The 21,829-nt window shown below is 50.7% G+C and overlaps 1 protein-coding gene across 1 annotated transcript; it reads right to left on the bottom strand.

Annotated features, from left to right (window-relative positions):
* Positions 1–127: 127 nt before the first annotated feature.
* On the bottom strand, positions 128–20,818 carry LOC144121620 (uncharacterized). The gene is made up of 2 exons (XM_077654928.1): positions 18,227–20,818; positions 128–8,488 (listed from the first exon to the last, which is right to left on the bottom strand). The coding sequence occupies exon 1, from the start codon at positions 19,933–19,935 to the stop codon at positions 18,229–18,231; it is 1,707 nt and encodes a 568-aa protein (XP_077511054.1). The 5' UTR covers positions 19,936–20,818; the 3' UTR covers positions 128–8,488; positions 18,227–18,228.
* Between the last annotated feature and the right edge of the window lie 1,011 nt (positions 20,819–21,829).

Genomic DNA, 21,829 nt, shown 5'->3' with positions numbered 1-21,829 from the left:
AAACATGTTTTGAGTGCTCCCTGCATGATTATAAATATGAAATCCTAAAGTGATCTGGTGTTGCCAAGGCTGCTTTCAGAGGAAACCAGCTCCAATGACCACCCTCAAAAGAAGAAACGTGCACAGCTACGGACGCCACTCGTATCATTTTATTGGCAATTCGAAAAACAGAGAAAAAAAACAGATGAGGTTACACTATTCGCATGATTACACTTTGCATCACACACTAAATGTTTTGCTGTGCCCTGTTAGAACTCGGCAAGGGTACGGGTGCCGTCGCAAACTCTGCTGCCTCGGTGAGAAAAAGGGACAGTTGTACAAGCAGCGAGCAGTTTATGCCAATTGTCTCCAACAGACTAATGCTGGAGCGAAATTTAGAGGACCTGGTTACTCAAAAAGGTGACACTGAGAGAGATACAGGTTAGAATGCCTTTGCTCTTGCTTAGCAGCACAAGCACAGAATGTGGGGCAGACTTCAATTCCGCCAGCAGAACACCGTCCTCTTGCCCAATCTACAGGCACAGCGACAAACAGGCGATTATACACAGACTGATTATTTTTCTCCTAAAAAGATCCTGACACACTCACATCAACAGCATTAAAAACTACAAGATATGGGGGACATAACCAACCTACCATTTTCGAGAGAGCAAGCAAGGCTTTTACATTTTCCGAGGCAGTGGCCCGCAGAGCCACTTTCGCCCATTTTTTTTCTCCCCCTTCTTCACAGTTTTCCGTTTCACTTTTTTTTTTTAACCCACTAAGGTGTAAATTACCGTCTTTCTCCTCCTGCTTTTCTCACCAACTTTGTCATTCTGAATTCACTGTAAAACGATGGCAGCAGGGCAAATGGGCATGAGGGAAGGGAAGACCCGTTACAGGGCAAACGAGACTGATGCTTACAAAAACAACTAAAAAAAGACCACAATTGCAGAAAGAAAGGAAAAACAAGTAGAACACAATAGGACAAGTTGACGTGGCAGGCAAGGCATTACAACATGCTTCTCTCTTCACTGCTGCTAGCAAGGCAGTGGGAGGCTCAATAACCAGACGGTGGCAAAAAAAACGCTAGTTTAATCCCAACAAGACAAATATATGCTCACTCTTCCATATGCTGCCAATACCGACAGAATCAGAAAATTTCAAAATGAAAAGACTGATCTCTGGGTCCTTTATTTTTTTTTTTAAAGATCAGTGCACTTAAAAGGAAAAGGGGAGGGAAGGTGTGAGTGTTTCACAAAGCCTGGAGGAGGTTGGGTAAGAGATCCATGTTGTCATGAACGCACACACACCTGCAAGCTCGTGCCACATATGGCAATACAGATGCCGAAAGCATGGGCAAGGAAAAAAGAACGAAAGAACGAACCAACTAAAGCAACTCGTGAACCGTACCACAGGCAATGTACACATCAAGTGGTGCCGGAGCGGGCAGGTCGAGCCAGCCAGCATGCTTATAAGACACTCGCTCGACCACCATGGATAGCAGCACAAGCTCAACAGCGCTCGTCTTCCCAACTTCCACATGCAAAAAAACAAGGGGAGGCCCTAATATGAAGAAGTTAACCACAATAACTGAAGCCGAATGGATGGCAAACTCGACCCAATTTAATGATGTCAAAGCGGGAATAAAAAAAAAACTAATTTTTCTTCTATTATCAACGACACGTGGCTTCTCAGTGATCAATGGCCACATTGAGGACATGCTGCAGGATACCAAATTCACTTCAAAATAAACGGCAAACAAAAAATTAATGTACAAAGCGTATAACTGGGAAAAGCAACACGCTACTCCAAAGTACAGAGCATCTGCCTTTTGCTATGCTGGACGCAACGACCCTACAAAGAGAAAACACTGCAAGACAAGCTGCCACGGCACGCAACTTAGACGAAAACCAAGGAGATTTGACCACAACACAGCACCTTTCAGCAAGACGAGACGTGCACGAAAACAGCTAACAACCAAGGTTAGAAATGCAAAAGCCAAAACAAAAACAAAAATCCTGCACGCCTTTTGCAAGAAACACTAGCACACTTGCTTTATCACTCAGAATGATGTGAATGACTGCTAGGGAGGCAAAAGGATACCATACATACTAGAACGAAAAAAAAAAAAACGCATAGGGGAAGCGCGCCATGTTTAGTTGCCACAAGAAAAGAAGTGTGGGTGCGAGTTTCAATTTTATTGTTCTTTTTTCCGTCAGGAATAAAGAAAAATCATGAGGGGGACTTGAACACAATATGACTGCATAAAAAGCCAAGTGCGGTGAAAACTAAAGGTGACTGCACGCATGAGAGGGCCTGGCGTTCACACACCCACAGGATAGAAGAGGCCTGGACAATTTGGGGCCATGCTTTTAAGATAAGAGTGTGCTCTGGCATCTTTCCCGTTTCACAAAAGAAGATAAAAAGCCAATGCATAACCATAAAAAAAGAGGGGGTGACCACCAGAGAACCAAGCAGCGCCAGCCATCCATTCGGGAACCCAGAAAAAGCAGAAGGCGGGCTTCGGCCCTTTCATGTTCATCACACCCATGTCCTTAAAATGCAAAATAAAATCGAAATCAAGACAACTCTGATGAGATGAAAATGTGATGAGCAATGACAGCCAACAAGATAACTGAGAGGATACGACAACATGCGCAGCACTGACCAGCAGCCATTCAAGATGGTCACCTGTGTGAACTGCAGTGCGAGGTCGCCAACCGACCAGCCATGAGTAGCCCAAGAGGCGCACAGACCCTCTCAACAAAGCAGGGACTTTCGGAACTTCCACCTCATTTTTGGGTTTTCGGACAGGCTACTGGTCTCGAGGCCTCCGCTTGTGCACAGCTTGCACTGCAGCCCACACAGAGGCTCGCACAAAATGCCAGGCCTTGCTACGGTGCCGGAGAAGTGAGAACGAAGTAAAACGAGTTGCCCCGTGTGGAGAGGGGGGGGGGGCACCATGCTGGTTGGAAGTGTTGAGGCCATAGCAAAAGGAGAAAAACCAGAAACACTCCCACAACGCAGGAGTGAAATGGGTGCTACCCACTGAGACGCTGGGGAGGGGGGCGGCCAAAGGGCGAAAGCGGCGCATGAACTTTGCTGGCACTGTTTATATACACTCCCCTCTGCAGAGGGCGCCACCAGCTCGCCTGGGGACAGGCAGCCAAGGTGGCACCAAGGGGGGGAGGGCCTGGACAGGAAGGGATGACCACGCTCCCTAGTCATAAATAAATGACCCACAAAACCAGACAAAGAGTTATGTACACCAAACACACGAGGCGACAACCGACACGCCAGGCCACAAACCAGGGAGGTTCCTCCATACAGAGACCAAATACTGCACCCTTCTTGTAATTTTAAGTCCAGAACGTTCCACGAGCCGAGAACATGCTTAGTCCCCCCTTTTTTCTTCTTCCGCTGGAGGGACTGATAGTAGGTGCCGCACGTAAACCACAGCCGTTTTTCCTTCTTTTTTTTGCTTCAGAACCCACCCTTTTTTCTCTGGAGCCGCCGAGAGCCCTGCAGGGTCCCAGTGGCGGCAGCAGCAGCTACAGCACGAAAACCGCACTACCACACGCGGCACTGCACTTCCACCACTGAGGCACAGAAGGTCTTGCTGGACAACAACACGCACAGGCCACACGGTCTCCCAGCGGCAGCCACATCGTCCCCCAATCGTGCGGCACCTGTCGAACGGGTCGCCGTGCATCAATGCTTGCGTAGGACATCTTTTGCAGTCGCCCCGAAGGGTGGGCCCGGCGAGGCACCCTCCGGAGCTCGAGGAACCCCCACCCCAACACCAATAAAGGAGTGTCCACTCCATGCCTTTTTCCACTTTCCAGATGCGCCAGATGAGAAAATAAAAAGAGTCCCCATGTTTTATCTGTTTTTTTTTTGACGCGAGTCTTTCCCGGTTGTCGCCGTTACATCCACTGATGCCATGGCAGATAGGCGGAGGAGGCATCCTGGCACCAAATGGATGGCGCTCGTTGCGACGCCGGCGTCGTGATGGCATCAGCGACGGTGTGCACTTCACCGTTGATGGCGGTGGGCTTCACCACAGCCCACCGGGCTTTCTCTTCGTGTGTGTGTGCGTGTCCATGCATGCACTGGGCGAGGCTTTGGTCGGGCGGTGCCGAGGGTGCCACGGAAAAGCCCAGGCACACCGGAGGCCCGCGAGTGCGGCAGAGGAACTTTTTTTTTGCTTCTTCTCCAAACAAACCCAGACACAATGTATAGCTTAGAGACGGGGCACCACATCAGCTGCCAAGATGGCGAAAAGTTAGCGCGTGGAGGCGAGGTAGAAGGGGAGAGATAAGCACAAGACTAGTTGCCTCGGAGTACGGGGACAACTGCACCATGGGGAATCCAGAGACTGTTCTGAATGCACAATCGTGTACCTATTAGCAGATTTCCAAAAAACAAGAACTGGGAGGGAGGAGTGTGGTCAAGCCACGGGGAGTTAAGCGTGGGGTGCACAGAGCACTACACTGCGAGGGAATCAGCTCCAAGACCTTCCCACTTGAAGAAAAAACTTTTTTCTTTTTTTTTTCAGCCATGGAAGCACACACACGCACACCGATCAGACTGCAGTTTTGCATAGTAAGTCAAACTATCTTTTTTTCCTTGGGTGGGGGAAGGAGGTGGGAGGACGGGGATGGAAAAGGCAAGCTCACATTTTCAGCGTGGGAGGACCAACAACCGGATGGACAATTTTCTCCACTCACACACACTTTCTTCGGACAGCCCCGTCTCCAAAAGAATGCAAAGGCCATACACGAGCATCTACAAGGTGCGCTCACACTCACTACACTCATTAGGCCTACAGCACGTTAACTCAAGACGACGACCAGAACCCACTTGTGACATCGAATCAGGGACAGCTCTCAGTGCACAAATCTGATACACACCAGCGTACACACACTTCCTATGCATTTAGAGAGGAGGGAAGGAAAGGGTGGCAAAAGAAATCTAGAGGGGGGGGAAAACAGCTGCATCCCACGCTCGAGATGCAGGAACCAAAAGGAGAAAGAGGGGGACAGGGCCGTACTAGCACACGCGATACACACACTGCTGTGCACCCACACAGAGGCCACAACAGTGGTTTACGAGCGCAGCAAAGGAAAAGGCAAGAAGTGAACAGAGGTGGAACAAAGTTGGGGCAGGGACCAGAAAAACCACTCCACCAAAGAAAAGGGGCTATTGGGGCACAGGAAGCGAGGGGAGAAAGAGAGGTGCACCTCGAAGACACTAGGTGCTCCAGGCCCCAAAGCGCATACACGCTCAAAATGCACACTCTTCGCCACAAAAATGGGGGATGCAGGTGCACTCATCACACAACCGCATGTCTGCGTGTACATCTGCTCAAAAAACTAGAGCTCCGCCTGCCGGCCGCTCACACCGAGAGCATTGCCCGAGCCACCAAAGTCCATTCCGCTTGCTACTCATCAGCGGGCACTCCCAGGCATGGCGGCACGGCAGCCAGCAGGGGGCGGCACACGCGCGCTCACCCCCACAAGTCCCCGGGTCGACCGCAACGCTCCGTGATCTTCAGTCGGTCACGCGTTCCATAAAGAAAAAAATCCAGAAAGGGGTGGGGGCGGGTATATAGGAGGGGGAAATCAGCAGTCCTGCGCGTCAGTCGCTCGACCACGTCGCTGAGGGGCCGGCCACTCTGTGTAAGGCTACCCGCTGGCGTCCCAAGGGCGAGGGCTGGGACTGGGGTTGGGCCTCGGGGGTGGCAAGGGGGGGAGGACAGGGGCGCACCAGAAACCGTCCCACTGGCCTGGCGGCCGCTCATCGCACAAACAGCGTCCTTCACCGTGTGTGTTTCTTTGTGTGTATGTATGTCAACCGCATGTGTCTGTGTCAAGCACCACAAGCCTGGGCAAGGGAGGAAGGGAAGGGGCTTCTTTTGGAAAGCAGGGGAGAGAGGCACGCTTGCTAGCATGGTCAGCGGGGGAGCGGGCTTTCTCCATCTCCTGCAGCGCTGACGGCCGCTCGTCCCACAGGAAGAAGATGCAGCAGGGCAGAGGGGAATGCGAGGAGACAGCCCAAGGCAGCGGGGAGGGGAAGGCAGCAGAAATGGGCAAAGCACTCATCCAGCCATGCAGCACAGTGCTTCTGCCCGCAACACGGCAGATCACCACACATTTCCAGGCAACAAGTGGAAAACACACAGCATCAACCACCAAGTCTATACTGTTTGAAGTGCTGCACTCATCGCCGCATGGCGCACCCAAGCTTCCAATAATGCCGCTGACACAAAACAAACTACATCAATTACAGGCTCTGAATTTAGAAGACCTTGGCGTTAGGCAAGGAATCCAGTGCAGCACGTGCACAAGGTTGCTTCATGTCACCGAGGGCACAATTTGGTAAAACGTATAATTCTTTTCCCAAATGGTTGTGCGTAAGGAAACAAGAGATTAATAAAACAAAGTTCCACAGTTTTGCACGAAGTTCGCACACAAATGTCCACTCATTAAACAGAAAATGTTTTTTGCACAGAATGTCTGACACACAACATAAAAGCCAAATCAGCAAGACTTATTGCAAGAGAAAAGGCAAACAACAAAGCACTGCAAGCAAAGGAAAAAGAGCAGGCAACTGTCAGCAAAACTACAACACTGCTGTCAAAGTACATCAACATCGAAAGAGAGCTGATAAGAAACAGAGAATGAACAAATACCAACAACACACACTGCAACCTGCATCCCCCGACAATGACCGTTAACAACACTTCTTTAAAAAAAACCAAACGCATCTCCAGGAGATGAAAAAAAAAAGAAAAAAGTGTCCGACACGCACGGGTCACAGATGACAGAAAAAAAAATGTGTGACGTGGGCGGTCCCGCAGGCCAGGTGGAAAACATACCACCTGGGTAGCTGCGCAACTGTGTTTACAAACACAAAAAAATAAAAGAAGGTAAAGTAATTCCTTGGGTTTCTCATCAATTCCGCTCTTCATAGCCACTCAACGTCAGTATGTTTTGTCTGCTTTGCTACTTCAAGTTCCTGTGGGAGAGTATTCTTCATATTCGCAGATGTCGCGGATCAAGCCGTACCATGCAACAACAATTCCTCTTCTGGATGTGCTGCTCTCTTGCAAGAAGTTGCCTCGATGTTGGGAGCAAAGAGAAAGAGTGAGAGAGAGAGAGAGAATGAGAAAGGGGGAAAACAGGGCGCAAAGGGTTTTCAGGGAGTCGCCCAAGGAGCCGACGACGTCGTGGTGATGCATTCAAAGACACTGCTGCTCTCTCTCTCAAGTCAACAAAGAACAGGACTAGAAGAAAAACAGTACCCTGCAGGAGATGAGGGGGAGGGGGGCAGCAGCGTGGGGCGCACCTCTTCCCGGCTCAGCCGCTTCCTGTACATTTCTTACATTTTGCATAAACACCCGTCTATCCCGGCTCCGATCCCCAAAGGCCACCCTGACTACATCAGGGGGCTGGTTGGGTCCTCTGGAAGTGTGAAAGCAGCAACGACCATCCGAAGGTCAAATGTAACCGTTGCGCGAACCCGTCAATTTCAGGACTACACAAGGCAGTGACTCGAGCCACCGCAAGTTGCCACTAGTCGTTACAAAGTCGATTTCCCCAAATGCGGTAAAAAGAACCCCCTCCCTAGAAAAAGGCACTGACAAGAGAGCTCTCCAATGTCTGAGGCATGACGCATGCATGCAAGCTGGTCCGAGCGCAGGCGCGCACCCAACATCAAGCTGCCCTGGACGGGATTGCTAAGCTAGCTGGGCCTGCTGCGCAAATGCCAGGGACACGACGAGGAACTAGGTCCGAGGTGGAAAAGGACGCAGTTCACAAACAGGGCTGTGCCGGTGGCCGATGAGTCTTTTGTGGTGGCACTTTTTAAGACTGCGGAGAAACAGGGCAGGCCTAATATTTCGATTCTTTCAACTTCTGGTACACGGGGGCTGATAACCTGTTTCTCCATTGTCAGACCCACATAAGTGGGGGGTATGAGGTTTGCCGATGGATGCCACCGCCACAGCATGTCTTGGAAGCGCGCCCCTTGGAACAAGAATGGCAGAGACATTAGGAAAGGCAGAGGAGAAGCAGAAAAAAAAGAGGACACTGAAAGGAGGTGAAAACAGGGGAGTGGAAGGACTGCAAGAGCGAATGAGAGGTAGGCTGAGACAGCGAGGTAGATGAATCTAAAAAACCTGAGCCGGCAGTACTGACCGGCGGCGGCATGATGCGCCGAAGCGCGAGACATGTCTGCCTGCTCTTTCCGTTTTCCCGTTTTCTGCTGCTCTTGGAAAGGGTTTACACTCGAACGCGAGCCAGTGCGGTTACAAACGCAGTTTTCCTGGCGGCTGGCTGCAAGACAGCACAGCCAGCGGGCGCGAAAAGTCCCCAGGGCGACGACGCGTCGGCCGAAGACATTGGGCGTGTTCAGGGGTCAGGGGTGTCAGGTGGTCAGGGGCAATAGGGTCCGGTGGTGATGGGAGGGCAGCAGCGCACTGCTGGAAGACGCCGGACTCCACCTGCAAAAGAAGGGCCACCTCAGCAACACAGTATGGCAGCATTCTGTGCCACTGAAGGCACACCCACACCGGGCCAACACGGCAATGGCATAAAACCAAACGTTGGCAGACGGCCAACTCAGCAGACGGTGTCGCCGACCAAGCAGGCAGAGGCCAAAATGACCAAAACCCAGAGACTGCCATGGTGAGAACCAACTCTTAGCCACTGAAGCCAGTAAAAGTAGCGGCCTTTAGTACTGCCGAGAAGCACTGAGCCGCTCCCGTGACCACACATGAACAGGCGCCAAGGTTCCAGACCTCCAATGCTGCTTTGTCTGGAATTTCAATGCCAAAAGCCTGTAATGCCCATTTCATGCAGATAATTTCAAATTGGCAAACAGAGTCAAAGACATTCCAACAACTTCAAACTGCACCTAACCCTAAGCATGAATTTTGTACACGGCATGTTGCAAACAAACAAGCTTTTAATGATGCTTTTGATGACACTGAACCATCAAAGCTTCGCAGCCCACCATGCAAAACAGGCAACAGACTGACTGACATCACACCTCAGTGAGCCAGTGAAACAGATTGGCAATTGGAACACAACAGGAACTGATATTACGCAGCAAGAACTTCGAAAACTCAAGGAGGTGGTGTTACAAGCACCGAGAAGAATGAAATTAAATCACTGGCCCACACGGTGGGGGACTCCATCCCCTGAGCACGTTTCACCCATTTTGTTGCAACATGGCTACCCGTGGCTAAACTGCAGCGCCAATGCCATTAGCAACCACCCTGGTATACCATGCTGCCCAGACAATGCACCACACATGGCAAATTGCAAGTAACACTCCCAGTCTAACAGTCTGCATGTACGATCAGGAGACCAAGAAGAAATGAAAAAGGGAGAATGAAGGCATAACCTACTGCAATCTTGGGCAACACAGCTGACAGGTCTGACAGCTGATGCATCTGACCGCCAACCGCATGCCAGGAATGAAGCTTCACCAGCTTTGCTGACCCGCCACAAGCTCAGGTTAACATGCATTTCTTTAAGAGTTACCCAAGCACCATGGTTGCACCCCATATCATATGCCCTAACAACCTCATGTTTCTCCAACTTCAGGCAAGCAATACAAACACCTACATCGAGGGCACACAGAAATTTTTTTTTGTCACTATGTTCGAGGACCTGCACGAATGACTATGAGCCAACATGCCCGTTGTCATGCCCTTGGATCATGCCACAGCCTGCAACTAGAAGAAAGGGGCAGTGGTGCCACATTAGGCTACATCCCTGCCACAGCTGTAATAAACAAGTTACTATACGTAAGCACTGTGTCGAACACTACTCTGAGAGTTCCTGTCAGCCAAAACCGAAAGCTGACATCCCTTGCCAGGTTAGCTACAATGTTGCCTTAGTGTGAACCAAGCTAACTTTATATATTTACGCAATACAGCCTCTCCTAACTTCAGGCAACAAAAAACATATTTTACTACAATAATGCCAACATAGTCCAAGTGCAATTAGTGCACTGAATTAGTGCAAAGAGATGAGGATCAAACACAAACTATAAAATAAACAATGACTACAAATGAAGTTCATGGGGGCATCCTCAAAATGGCACCAGCCTCCCATGGCAAGGTGACGGTAAGAGGGGGCAATGTGCACGGGGTGTGGTTGAGGCAGTAAGCCCTGAACTACTAGCCTTCTGAAATCAGCTGCACCATGGCCTAAACAACATCCACCAGTTTCCCGCAATTTAGACATAGCAACTTCAAGCAACACTAAAGCATTAATTCCTGTGAACATGAGCTCGTTCTGCAATTAAGCCCATCCTGTACAAGTCATTTGTGCACTCTATACCACTTCGTGACCCCTGTCCTTTCGCATACCTGCGGCACGTTTAGTTTACTATCAGAGCCTACCTGCAGTGCAAGCCATTACTGCGGGCAAGTGGACTAACAAAAAAAAATACTGTACAATGCCACAAAAAAACTACAAACAGAAGTGCACAAATTTTCCCCCCATATATTTCATATATTCCTGTAGGGAGCTAGCAGCACTGAAGCCACAAGTATGTCAGAATGCAGCCCATCACTTCTCATGCAACTGTCCTGTGTGATTAATCTTGTATCGAACCATAAAAGCTAAGCACGCATAGTTCGAACTCCCCTTGCCCAAACTCCACAGTCAGGACACTATACGCTTATCACTCAATGTCAGAAGTGTATGCAAAACTAGCTTCGTCGAAACTGTTGGAAGAGATGACAAGGGGCAACAAGCATTTTTTTTATGCGGCGAAGGTGAGGAATGGCCAGCACATTTTACAGAATAAGGATGAGGGTGAGGGGGTGGACAAGGTTATAAAGGTGAAGAAAGAGAAGCAAATATGACGGTCAATTTAGACAACTTTTCCAATGAAACATTTGCATAAAGCTTATACTGTTAATATGTTGCAATGAATAACAAACCAGGTATAACCAATGCTGAACTGGCCAATATCGGATATGGCATGTAACCACCCTCCCAGCTCCAAAGCACTGCTTTGAATGAAAACCCTGCAACTTGCACCATCTAATGTGCAGGTGCAACAAAAGTAAAATGGAGAACGGGAGTGGTGGACGAACTGCTTCCCAGTGCATGCACTAGCAGTGAAAGTGCATGCCAACAACAGAAAGGCTCCAACGGACACATCCTGCAGTTTCAATGCTTGCCTTATCACCGACAGGGGCACAGCCATGCTCCTTCCATCAGTAATCACCAGGAGCACCTTCAATGCTTCACTCAGGGTTTTATCCTTTGTACGCATCGTGCCGAAAGGGTTGGTATTTGGCAGCCCGTGAGTTCTACTTCACCACGAATGCAACAACTTCCAGAGTGCTTGCTCATGCATGCCTGCTGTGGCCTGCGTTTCACTTTGTGGTTGTTCTTCAATGACCGAATCACAGTGTGCCAGTGATAAATCCTTGCATGAAGCATTAAAAGGTCTCTGAAAGGGGCTCTCAATGAAGTGCGGTATTCCTTGGACGTTAAAAGGACGCCGCTTCGTGAATATCCTCCAGCAAGAATTCATTTTTATGAGTTTTGTAGAAGCCGAGATATCTGCAGTCAAAATTTCAATTTCAGCATCTTTGCACCTTTACCTCTCTTCCAGTCAGTTTTTGCACACTCAAAGGTCGGCACTCATTCACCGGCCCTACCCATTTGGCCCCACGTCCCCTGCCGATGCACGCCGGAATTCCCTGCAGGGCGGGGCCTCCTGACCCGCCTATTGCGGCAGCCCATTGGCCTGCGTGGCAGCGTGGGCCCTGCGAACCAGTCCTCGCTGCTGGTTGGAGTCCTTGTTGTGCAAAATGGCCTCCCATCGCTCCAAATTGGGACTGGGAAGCCTCTCAACAGAGGGATTGAATTGGCATGCACACACCATGTGAAAAGCCGTAGCTATTTCTCCATAGTGTGCCCACTCTAGTTTGTAGAGTGAGGGGTACCATTGGTGGAGTTTAATTGGTGTTACCAGAGTCTGCAGTCGGCAAAGGGTGTGTTCTTCCGCTTTGCCCAGTGTTTTGTGAGGTGTGGTGAGGTGTTCCGGGAAGCTGATTATGGGCTGTGTAATGTATTCCTCTCCCTCGCCCGCTAAGAGGAAATCCGGATGTAAGGGAGCTCAGGCGTGCCGATGGGCGGCATCATTCACCCCCGTTTGTTCCGTGTGCCCTGGAAACCATATGACTAAGGCTTGATTAGGAGGATGTTTTGCTAAGAGTGTGAGACCTTATTGATGGATTAGTCCACTGTTTATGTTACTGCACGAGTTTTAGGAATCTGTCAGTACATTAGCGTTTGGGTTGGTAGCTAGCGCTAGCACAATGGCTGCCTCCTCTCCGTGAGTAGTGTTAGACATGTGCACTGACGCACAGTTCATTAGTTTGCCCTCGGGATTCGATATGGTGATGGTCATCCGCCCTTGGACTAAACCGGCTGCATCCATGCATATAGCGTGTCTGGGCGGCCAAGTTCTGGGTATTTGATAAACACAGTTCTTCTTGCGGATTGAGAGAGGAAGTTCCGTCCTTTGGTCGACCGTGTAGGGTACTGTGAGGTGTACATTGCTCAGAGGGGTCTGGGCCTGTTCGAGTGATGGCCAGGCAGTTGAGCTGTGACAGTCTAAGCGCCTCCCAGTTTTCTTGGAGTGTGTTGTTGATCCAGAGACATGAGGCGCGATATTGATGCCATCTTTCGGAGACCCAGAGCCGTTTTGTAAGCCGCCCGTATTAGTGATTCTAGACTTGGAGAACTGCCATTCTTTTAATAATAAAGTTTTCAATCATCATCATCATTAGCCTTGCTACACCCACTGCAGGGCAAAGGCCTCTCCCATGTATCTCCAATTTACCCTGCCCTTCGCCAACTGCATCTACCCTTTGCCTGCAAACTTCTTAATCTCATCCGCCCACCTAACCTTCTGCCACCCCCTGCTACGCTTACTTTCTCTTGGAATCCACTCCGTTATCCTTAAGGACCAGCGGTTATCTTGCCTTTGCATTACATGCCCTGCCCAAGCCCATTTCTTCTTGATTTCGACTAGGATGTCATTAACTCACGTTTGTTCCTTCACCCACTCTGCCCGCTTCTGGCCTCTTAACTAACGTTACACCTATCATTTTTCTTTCCATGGCTCGCTGCGTTGTCCTTAACTTAAGCTGAACTATTTTCTTTAGCCTCCACGTTTCTGTCCTGTAGGTGAGCACCGGTAAGATACAGCTGTTGTACACTTTTTCTCTTGAGGGAAATGGGTAAACTGCCATTCATGATCCGAGAGAACCTGCCATATGTGCTCCACCCCATTCTTATCCTTCTAGTTATTTCCCTCTCACGATCCGGATCAGCTGTCACTACCTGCCTCCTTTACCACTTCCAAGCTCTCGCTGCCAATTGTGAACTGCTGCTCCCTTGCTAGACTGTTGAACAGTACCTTGGTTTTCTGCATGTTAATATTTAGACCCAGCGTTCTGCTCTGCTTGTCTAACTCGTTGATCATGATTTGCAGTTCACCTCCTGAGTGACTCAGCAAGGCAATGTCATCAGCGAATCACAGATTATTTAGGTATACTCCATTTACTCTTATTCCCAACCGTTCCCAATTCATGCCTCGGAATACCTCCTGTAAACAGGCGGTGAATAGCATTGGCGAGATCGTGTCTCCTTGCCTGATGCCCTTCCTTACTGGAATTTTATTGCCGATTTTATGGAGGACTATAGTAGCTGTGCAGTTGCTACAGACCAGAATCCAGAGCCGCTCTCGGACGCGGCCATTTTCCACCAGGTGGCGCGCCACTGCGCAGGCGTTTCACTGGGGACTGCGGGGCTGCAGCAGCTCCGCGGCCGCGCCTGCATATAGCCTTGAAATACTGCCCTGCGGGCGCTAAAAAAAAAACGTCCAGCATACTTCCACAGAGTGGTTGTATAGCATGAGGTCTTTGTGTTATCAAAAGGATAAAACTGATGCGTTAATCATGGCATTTAGTTCGGCATTCACGTTAATTGTGCCGGCACTTAGCACGCGCTCGCGCTTACATCGCTATCGTTTTGGTGCTCGGCCAGTATGAGCATTATGCGCACAGCTGGCATGCAATTTCAATTCCCATGCGCTCTTAATCCTTCCTGCCGGCCATAATGCACCCACCACAAATCGGGCTTTCTTGTCGCCAGCTACTTGGTGTGCAAGTTACAACAAATTATCGTTGTGAGCTCAACTGAGTCGCAGGGCTAACAGAAAACAATTGTGATGGTTTAAGCCATCTTTTGCACAAAAACGTATTTTCGCTTAATTTATCCAAGACTGAATCAATATCAGCAGAGAGGCCAGCTTTCGCGACTTCTGCGGCCCGAAGTCGCGTTTATTTTATTAGGAAGCTCTCGGCGCGTGTGACAGCATCGCGTAGCCACTTGGCCAAGTGTCATCGAATGTAATAAAATCTTGCATATATTGCTGTGAATCAGGCAGGTACCAACAGCAGAGAGATACTACGGTCAGCCCTTTACCCTGCCGATATCCCTCTGAGATACATGCGGAAAAAGCAACTTAAATTGGTAGCGGTCGTGCTTACATCCCCGTGCACGAAATGTGTTTAACAGGAACAATAGCAAGCTCAGCGCACGGATGTCGAAGACATACTGGTGATTGAAAACATGCACTTCGCCTGGACAACCTTCGGTCTGGAGCTAGCCGATCCGTTTTCCGCTTGCACATCACTGCACCATCGAGTCAAATCAATAAATATACTTTCTGATGCATAAAATTATCGTAGATGGTAGCGTAATTAAAAGACAAACAATTGACACGCCAGTGAAAAAATGTGCTTTCAAGTACCTGTTTCCAATCTGCACCCTACCTGGTCGACCACCCTCGCATGTGTGTGTAACAATGCGTGTCAGATAATCATAGAACGGCCTGGGGAAATCTGAGTAGTGATGCACAGCACACACCCACATACGTTAGGTGATAGGGTAGCCGCAGCAAAGGAAAATGAAGCTGGGAGCGCGACCTTGCTTGGGGGGAAAATAATGCTTTCGGCAACCGGCCTGGCCAGCAACGCCGACAGCCCACTCCACCGGCTCACCAGCCGCGGCTACCAGGACATCCAATTAATGTGGATCACCTTCCACAATAGAGCGCATCAGCGACGAAAGCGAAGAACACGTAAACACGCAGTATACGTGCCGCCAGCGCAACCCACCCGCAGTCAAACATGCCGCGCGCCAACAGATGGCGACTGGTGTCGAGAGTAGTAGCGCTCCGGCAGCCTGCGTGCGAGGGTAAAAGAATCTGGTCTATATATATCTTCCAGTGTTTTGACATACACCCTGATTACACCCTGATTATGCAATGCCTGTATGATTGCTGAGGGGAATCAATCAATCCTGACCCACCAGAGCGACGCAGCTGGCCAGCCGAGGTCACAGTAACTGCATAACGTCTGAAAGAATCTAAGCGATAGCCATCTCTGAAAAGAAATACACAGGGTCGTGAGCATGAAATGTCGCTGGAAAAGACTCGCCAACTTTCACATGCGATTGTGGCTTCTCTGCTGCATGTGTACTATTTGGCTCAGGTGTTCATTACGAAAGAATGCAGTGATTGTGCGAGTTTATGTGATCTCCTCAGAAAGTGTTTCAGAGCCCGTTTAAAAGCACCCATGACAAATAGTGATGGAAGCAGCATGGCTGCACCAGAGCAAATGGTAAGGCGAGCATTGAATGGGTTCACCGGGTCTTCAATGCCTGCATGCGCTACCGCTTATAGGCCATGCTGGAAGGCAGTTTCGCTATCACTCGCATGCTCTGCTTTATTTTTGTGGCACCAGTACAAGTCAGCAGCAAAAGTGAATAGGAAGTGCCCTCTCTGGAAAAAAAAAAAGTCTTGTAGTGCCCCCTTAAAACCCAATCGCATGGTACTATGACCAGCTGATAAAACACACATTTCAGGTGACTGGTCGACATGACTGCACCAAAATAATTTTTTTTTTCTGCAGACTTGCACCCCATAAACGTTTTCTGCCGATTGCACGTCCCCATTCCTTCCAGAAGTGCAACATAAGCATCGTTAAATCCTTTTATTCATTGCAACTCTTGCACTAGCCTGCTAGCTGGAATGGCAGCGAGTGTATGCATCATGTGGCCTCATACCTACTTGTAACGTCACAACCACCATCCAAGCGCTGAAACTGAACCCAAAACTACTTGAGAATTCAACAATACATGATTTACCAGGTGCAGGCATATTTCGCATGCTGATCTATGTTTAGCGATGTACTTGCGTATCATACCAAATCCTAAACACACAGCTTGAAATCTGGTACGTCTTCCTCTTTACAAGCATCTTTCTGATTCAGCATCACCAAGTGGTAACCCGGAATTCCTACCTTATTGTTTTTCTTTTACTGGTACGGTATGTGGTATAACACATAAGGTTTAATGTCCCAAAACCTGCAAACAGGCTACGCGAGTTGCCATAGTTTTGACTGCCTCGAATATTTTGACCACCTGGCGCTTCTGTAATGAGCAACTACATTACACAGCACGTTTCTGAAGTGGCCACGGCATCACACACGCGGAAGACGTTTTTGCACTTTGCCTCCACCAAAATCCAGCCGCCAATGCTGAAATTTGATCATATGTCCTTGGGACCAGCAGGCGAATTCCATAGCTGTTAAGCCAACACAGTGGGCTTTTCTTTCCTCAAGTCCCCATTCAAGCAACACTACCGAGGAATGCCACGTGCAGCTAAATCAAGAGATTCATGCCCCAAGGTTGCAAATATGACATTTTTGTTAATAGCAAGGGTTTGGATAAGCCAGAAAATTGCTTAAAAGCGAAATACTGTAGCAAAACACCCTAAGGAATTTCACTAATGTACCTGGTCACATGAATTTATTACACACCATGATTGACACACAGATTTCTACCGCTACTTTAACACCACATTTTGGCCCGGGCTAGTTGGTTTATTGCTATCAACAGATTAATACAGCATGAAGGAACGAGGACATGAAAAGAACACGCAGTGCCCATCCTGTGTTGTGCATTCTTTTCGTGCCCTCGTTCCTTTGCATTGGATTAATCTGAAAAGCCACCACCACCAAATTAGGATGAAAGCAGTGAAGAGAAAGTGCTGTCAAGATATGAGAATGCGAAGCATTACTCCTTATGGTAACCATTTCACCACCATGAAGCAGCCATATGCAGAAACTTTACAATTGCAAGCCAAGCACAAGCTCTCAGGCTCATACACTTTTTTCCAGACGGAAAGGCCACCATGTTTCAAAACATGAGTAATGATCAACAGTACGGTGGCACAAACTCTTGATAAAAATTGACGAGCTGACGCATTGCCAGGCCAAGCGGTTTCATTTTCATTCGTCTTTTGCGACATAGCAAGAGCTCAAAAAGTTACATATTATAAAAACGATGTAACACCGCTCAGACTGCAGGGGTGTATGAGGAATTTGGGGATTTCATTAACGGTTTTCGCAGCGATGCAAACACCTTTCCGCACAAAGAAGATGCAAGTGCGGTGGCTCAGTGGTTAGGGCGCTTGGCTGCTGACCCGAAAGACGCGGGTTCGATCCCGGCCACGGCGGTCAATTTCAATGGAGGTGAAATTCTTGAGGCCCGTGTACTGTGCGATGTTAGTGCACGCTAAAGATTCCAGGTGGCTGAAAGTTCTGGAGCCCTTCACTATGGCGTCCCTCATAGCCTGAGTCGCTTTGGGACGTTAAACCCCATAAACCTAACCCATAAACCTGAAGATGCAAGTGTACCTTAAGGGTAACCTACCAGTCTAGTCTAGCTTCCTGTTATTCCCTTCAGAGACAGCACCCGCTATTTGAATCAAGCAATCTCTTCATCCCAGTAACTTGTTTAGAATGCAACTTCCTCGCACTAACCGCAGACATTCGTCAAGCCAAATCCTACCATGCTGTTCAGTAGGAAGCCTCCCTAACCAACTTGTTTCATGATTATGTCTAATCTAATCGCTGGTTTAACCAGATTTTCCCCAAAAATCAAGTCAAGACTTGGTTCAGGCATGATGCAGCAACAAAGGAGTGCAGCCACACATATTCCCTGCAGTCATGAAATGAGACAGACAGCTCTGAGAACAGAAACACTGGCAGCACCACCCAATCTGGACAGGTGCGAGCGCAGCTGCGAAGAGAATGATGCACCACCTACGCAGGGACAGTGGTGGCGCTCACCTTCAGAGGGCGGAGAGGACGGCTCCTCCAGGCACGACGACGGTGGGCTTGTCTCCCCCGGCCGGAGGTGCGCCACCAAGGGCGCACATGGCCGAGGAGCCGCTGCTGGGTCCGGCCCCCTGTGGTGGGGGTGGGGCCGCCGCCCCGCTGGGCAACATGCCCTTCAGGCCCCCCATGCTCTGTATGCTGGCCTGGATGTTGGTCAGGCTGCGCGGTGGCACCATGGTGGGTGGTGGGGAACCGGGCGACGAGGCCTGGCCGGGCTGCTGCTGCTGCCCGGGCTGTTGCTGCTGCTGCTGTTGTTGCTGCTGCTGCTGCTGTTGGGCCTGAGCCTGAGCCTGCGCCTGGGCCTGTGCCTGCGCCTGCTGCTGCTGGGCCTGCGCCTGGGCGGCCTGTGCCGCCTGGGACGTGCCCAGAGCCAGGTGGCTCGGCCCCAGCGTCAGGTGGCTGGGGTGGTTCCCCGCTGGTCCCGTCGCGCCGTTCTTGGGCACGTGGGTGGCCATGTGGCATTCGAGGCTCGACTTCATCACGAACGACTTGCCGCACATGCCGCAGAAGTAGGGCTTGTCGAGGGACGGCGGCCGCAGGTGAATCTTCATATGGGTCTTCATATTGCCCTTCTGAGTGAACCCCTTGCCACAGATTTGGCAGGTGTGAAGCTTCTCGCCCGAGTGGGAACGCATGTGAGTCTTCATATTGCCCTTCTGGGTGAACCCCTTGCCGCAGACCTCGCAGGCGTACGGCTTGCGGCCCATGTGGCTGTTCATGTGGTACTCGAGGCTGAGCTTCTGCGAGAAGCTCTTGTGGCACACCTCGCAGGCAAAGGGCTTGACGCCCTCGTGGGCCATCACGTGGGTCTTGAGGTTGCCCTTGAGGGTGAACCGCTTGCCGCACACCTCGCACGCATACGGCTTTTCCCCGTAGTGGGTCGCCAAATGAGTCTTCATATTGCCCTTCTGGGTGAATCCGCGCCCGCAGATCTCGCAGCGGAACGGCCGGGCCCCCGTGTGCGAGTTCATGTGTGTCTTGAGGTTGCCCTTCTGCGTGAACCGCTTGCCGCACACCTCGCACCCAAAGGGCTTCTCGCCCAGGTGCAGCGTGTGGTGGTAGTCCAAGCTCGACCTCTGAGTGAATCCCTTGCCGCACACGTCGCAGTTGTACGGTTTCTCACCAGAATGACAGTACATATGACTCTTCAGATTCCCTTTCTGCGTGAAGACTCTTCCACAGATTTCGCACGGAAACTCGCCCCGCTTGGCGGGCGCCTTGGGCTGTGGCTGAGCGGCTGCTGCTGCGGAGTGGGGCTGGGGGCCCGGCTGCTGCTGTTGGGGCCCCTGCTGCTGCTGCTGCTGAGGCGGCGGTGGAGCTCCCGGCTGCTGCTGCTGCTGGTGCGGCACCGGGCTGCTCTGCGTGCTCACACTGTGCACGCTGTTGGCGGCCGCCGCGGCTGCGGCCGCCGCCGCGGCCGCGGCCGACACCGCGTGCGAGCCGCCGTGGTGGGCGCTGCCACCGGCGGCGTTGGCCACGCAGAGCGCGTTCGGAGGGGGACCCGGGGCAGACGAGGCATTGGCGCTGTTCTCCCTGGGGCCGGTCTCGCCGTACAGCATAGACTCCTTCTCCAAATTGTAGAAGTTGAACAGCCGGTGGGCTGACGTGAAGAGCGGGATCTGGGTGGGCAGCCCCGATGAGAAACCGAAGGTTGGGTCCATTGTTTACATCTTGCCGCGGACGGCTACTCGAGCGACGGCCCCGGCCCGGCCGAGACAAAGGGCGAGCGGCCGCGGAGCGACTCGGCGGCTGGCAAAGTCCACGATGAGGGCCGCCCCGGCGCTGTTGGGCCTTCCATCAACCCCGGCGCGGCGAGGGCCTCACGAGAAAACGTCCATGGAGCGGCGTTTGAAAAAAGGGCGCCCGGGATGGGACGCGATCAAACAAACAAATTTCAAGCGGAAACAATAAAAAGAACCTGCTCATTTCGCTGGGCCGCCCGACGATCCGCCGCTCTCCCTGCACCACCGGCGTCCGAGATGGCCCGGGGATGCCCAGAAATAGCTTTGGGCAGACCCGTTACCCCTAAAAATTTGCCCTAATGCTGTCAGCTGTCAAGAAAGGAAAGCCGAATGGAGCCTGGAAAAAATGGCCTTCTGGTGGCCGAAAGCAAACACATACAAAAAGAAAAAAACATAGCCAAATTTTTCCTCCACTCTTTGCGACCTGATCGGACTCGCCGCAAAACTCGCCCAGCGCGAGCTAAGGCGGCTCGCACACGCGTTAAACGCCAATAATTACTTTTTTGTATTTTTCAAAAAAAATAAAAAAAACGAAGGTGGTCCGTTAAAAAACAAGATGGCTCACTGCCGCTGGCTTCTTTTTTTAGGGCTCACAGTTCCATCGTGCGCAGCATTGCGAAGTCCTTCGGGCTCTCCGTCACCTCCTTCGGTTTGAATGAAGTTTCGCGCTGGACTCCGGCAAAGACAAAACTATTTACACACGTCCATCCAAGGAACAAAGAAAAAAACGCAATATGCGATGTCAACGATCCATTTGATCGGCGCCAGGGTTGCCAGTTATTTTTCGGGCGGCAGCGGCGGGGGAAAAAAAAATGGGCGTCTTTGTTGTTGCCAGACCCGAAAGAAAAACCAGCGCTGCCTTATCGCGCGCGAGCAAAAGCAAAAGTGTTTTCACTCCACACACTTGTGCCTGCGTGCCGAAAGGGCACGGCAAGCTGATATCGCCGACAAAGAACTCGCCGCAATTAGAGGTTCTCGCGCGAAAGCGAGGCAAAACGCGTCTTTTTTTAACGAAAAGTGACGGTGCGGTGTGTTTCGCCGGAGCGGCGAGAGGTGGCACAGCCTGCGCAAAGAGGCAGGGAGGGGTGTGGAATGAAAGGAAAGCAAGCGGGGGCAGAGAAAAAAATGTGGAGAGGCTTTCAGCGAGAGAAGGAAAGAAACTCCGGCCGGCTTTTGCCACGGATGCAGGCAGCTTTTGAAGAGGGCGAGAGAGGAGCGAGGGATTTGCGCGAGCGAAATAGCTGAAAGTCTGGAGCTGGCGCTCCTGCTCCTGCTGCTGCTGGCATCGACGTGGGCAATCTCGGATTGAGCAGCTTACCGAGGCGCCGTCAGCGCTGACAGACGCCGGCGCCCGCGGGCAAGAAATGCCTTGAACGGGCGGGGTGGCGTCGCTGGGTGCGCTTTTTTCGCTGATGGATTAAAAGCCGATGGTGGCACCGAGAACTAAGCACGTGTGCAGGCAAAAGAATGCACGTCGACGTCACAAACGTCGCAATGAATCAAACTGAGGCGGCATGCGCTAAATAAGCGCTGCGAATAGGCAGCACAGTACGGGGCACTACCAATTTATTTCTCGCTATAACCCATGCTTTTTTTGTTGCCACGAAGTCATGCACAGCGTCGAATAGTGTTGTTTGCAAATTCCGACAGGCCGCTGCGACCCACAGAACAGGGCACCTCTCATCAAAATACGGTAGTATATCGCGCCCAGCTGTTTTCCTTTTCATATTTTTTTATTCACATTCTAGTTTCTGTCTCCATTCGCAAGTATTTTCCAGTGATAAGCCTCATATGATTCAGACCAAGGCAGATT

This window comes from Amblyomma americanum, chromosome 2 (assembly GCF_052857255.1).
Source record: "Amblyomma americanum isolate KBUSLIRL-KWMA chromosome 2, ASM5285725v1, whole genome shotgun sequence".
Taxonomy (NCBI): Eukaryota; Metazoa; Arthropoda; class Arachnida; order Ixodida; family Ixodidae; genus Amblyomma; species Amblyomma americanum.
Note: the sequence above shows the minus strand (reverse complement) of the source record. Positions and strands in the feature narration are given on the sequence as shown.